The sequence below is a fragment of the Drosophila willistoni genome, chromosome 3R (genome assembly GCF_018902025.1).
Source record: "Drosophila willistoni isolate 14030-0811.24 chromosome 3R, UCI_dwil_1.1, whole genome shotgun sequence".
NCBI classification, from domain to species: Eukaryota; Metazoa; Arthropoda; class Insecta; order Diptera; family Drosophilidae; genus Drosophila; species Drosophila willistoni.
In genome coordinates, this window is record NC_061086.1 from 9,331,124 (window position 1) to 9,333,642 (window position 2,519).

General features: G+C 33.1%; 1 protein-coding gene across 1 annotated transcript; it reads left to right on the top strand.

Annotated features, from left to right (window-relative positions):
* The first annotated feature begins 1,756 nt into the window (after window positions 1-1,756).
* LOC6650198 (kunitz-type serine protease inhibitor 2) lies at window positions 1,757-2,285 on the top strand. The gene is made up of 2 exons (XM_002073380.4): window positions 1,757-1,899; window positions 1,957-2,285. Exons 1-2 carry the CDS (start codon window positions 1,779-1,781, stop codon window positions 2,157-2,159), a joined length of 324 nt encoding a protein of 107 aa, XP_002073416.4. The 5' UTR covers window positions 1,757-1,778; the 3' UTR covers window positions 2,160-2,285.
* Window positions 2,286-2,519: the final 234 nt, after the last annotated feature.

A 2,519-nucleotide genomic window follows, 5' to 3' on the forward strand; every position in this document is an offset into this window, starting at 1 on the left:
CTTATATGTTCCAGGGGTGGATCCAGAAGAAGATTGTGTAAGGGGAACTTTGTATTTCTGATCATATTTCCTTTCTATAAGTCAATCTTTTGGGATAGCTTGTTAAACTGATTTTGGGTATATGGACTGCTAGGATAGTTGGGTAACTTTTGACTTTATTATCTGATCTATAACTTAGTTAGATGCAGTTATAGTCAGAAATAAGTCTTCCAATTGTTAAGCCACAAGAAGTTTACTAAAGATTAAATAGATAGAATAGATAGATGAATAGATTTCAAAGAGGCTTCAAACTAGTCAGAAATAAGTCTTCCAATTGTTAAGCCACAAGAAGTTTACTAAAGATTAAATAGATAGAATAGATAGATGAATAGATTTCAAAAAGGCTTCAAACTTTAAGGATATAATATGAAAACTAATGAACAAGAAAGAAAACCAAAACAACTTAACACAATTATATAGTCTTTTATCCTTTTTATTTAAATTTAAATTTTCCTCCAAAAAGGGCTGAAAATCTTTCATTAGATGGTTATGCCCTCTATACAATTGTATATATTGATTGTACAGATTTCAATTCAATATATATTTTGATTTAGTCCACTCCTATCCATCTGCCATGTCCTTTAGACCAAACTTGATATACCCTTTTACTCTATGGGGTATATGGAAAAATATCTTAATCAATGCACTGTGACCTTCAACACCAAAAGGCAAAACTTTATGAAATGTTATCGAACGGCACAATCACAAAAAACACTAGAAAATATGCACATTTACTCGTATTTCTATATATACAATCGTATTTTCATAGATAATTGGGGTGCCGCCCCGAAAATTTTGAATTCGTCACTCTGTTAAGTGTTTTGTCTTGTTATTCACAAATGCATTTGTTATTTATTTGGTTTTTATTTTGTTTTTATTACTATTCAAATGTGACAAAATGTGCATATTGCATGACAATTTATTGCAAGCAAATGCTTCCTTTTGGCCCAGATTATTATGAGTCGACATCCTCCTTTTCGGAGTCAAAACAAGTTTACCTTCAATTTCTCGTTGTTGTCTACGCATGTTGCGTGATATCAATGTGCAATATATTGGCTAGTAAGACTGACTTGGCCTTGATCTAGAATTTCAGTTGGCTTGTTGCTGTTGTTGTGTATAAAGATTTCGTTTTCATTGAAAGCTATATATACATACATATGTATATCCAGAATGCAATAGAAGCAATGAAATTGCCTGTAGTTATGTATCGTTTTAAATATTTGTTTTATCGTTTGGGCTTGTTTTTTTTTTTACGTAATCATGTATTTGGGGTGCTACTAAGTACCGGTTTATATCACAAAACTCCTGGCCACAGACCGCAGACCAGTTCGTAGTTTTTAATATTTCTTCTATGCATCTATCTATCTATCTATGTACTTGTATATGAACTAACTAAGTGAAGCGCGTGCGTTTTGCGTTTTGCGCACTTGTAATTTATTGAGAAATTTAATTGAATTCGCTTGCTAACTGGCCAACAACTGCCTCCATCTGGCAACCAGTTCACATAACTCTTGGCCATTGATTAGAGATTGAGCAATTCAATTGCCTGGGTAACAACACAGATTCTACCTGTACTGAACTGAAATCAAAAACCATTGGCCATTAAATAATTAGCTTATCAAACTTTCCCCTTAAAACATATGTCACTTTCATTTGGATTTCATATGGTAACCTACTATATATATTGGAGTGGATTAATCCAAATTCTTCAGTTAGCTTTCCGAGTTCCTTCTTCCAACATGCGTTTTCTAGTGACTTCCATTATTCTCCTTGTGTTCATTATGCTATTGTCTTTAATACAAGGACAATTGGATATGGATGAACAAATTTACCTAAAGAAGGAATATAAAATTCGTAAAAGTAAGTAAACTAATAAAGTGTGAATTTGAATTTCAAATTTTTTGTTATTTTTTATAGATATTTGTTTTAAAAAACCATTATATGGCAAATGCAGTGGACAACGCAAAATGTGGTATTTTAATGCCCATCGAAATCGTTGCGAAACCTTCATCTATTCCAATTGTGCTGGCAATCAAAATCGTTTCTTTACCAAACCTCAATGTGCCGAGTACTGCATGGTTTTTAATTTGACCAAACCTCTGCCTCGATTGTCGGGCTAATGCAAATCAGGCTGTGTAAATGCTACAACTGCAGTTTCCTAATCGGTTAGTCATTCGAGACAAAACATATGTCCATCTAATTTAATCTCTGTTCGCAACAATAAAAATGACTCTAACCAGCTGAAATATATATTAGTCTACTTTTTGCATTACCCTCAAACACACTCAGCTTTCAGAATGAAGTTTATTTTCTCGATTATTACACTTTTATCCTTAATTTTGTATGCAACTCAGTCGCGGGATTTAACAACAAGTGGGTAAGATTTTTTCCTAGATCTAATAAACTCTTTCAAAGGGCATTCTTTTCCAGAGATATGCTCATCTCGTCCAGCTTATGGCAATTGTCAGGGCAAACGTCAA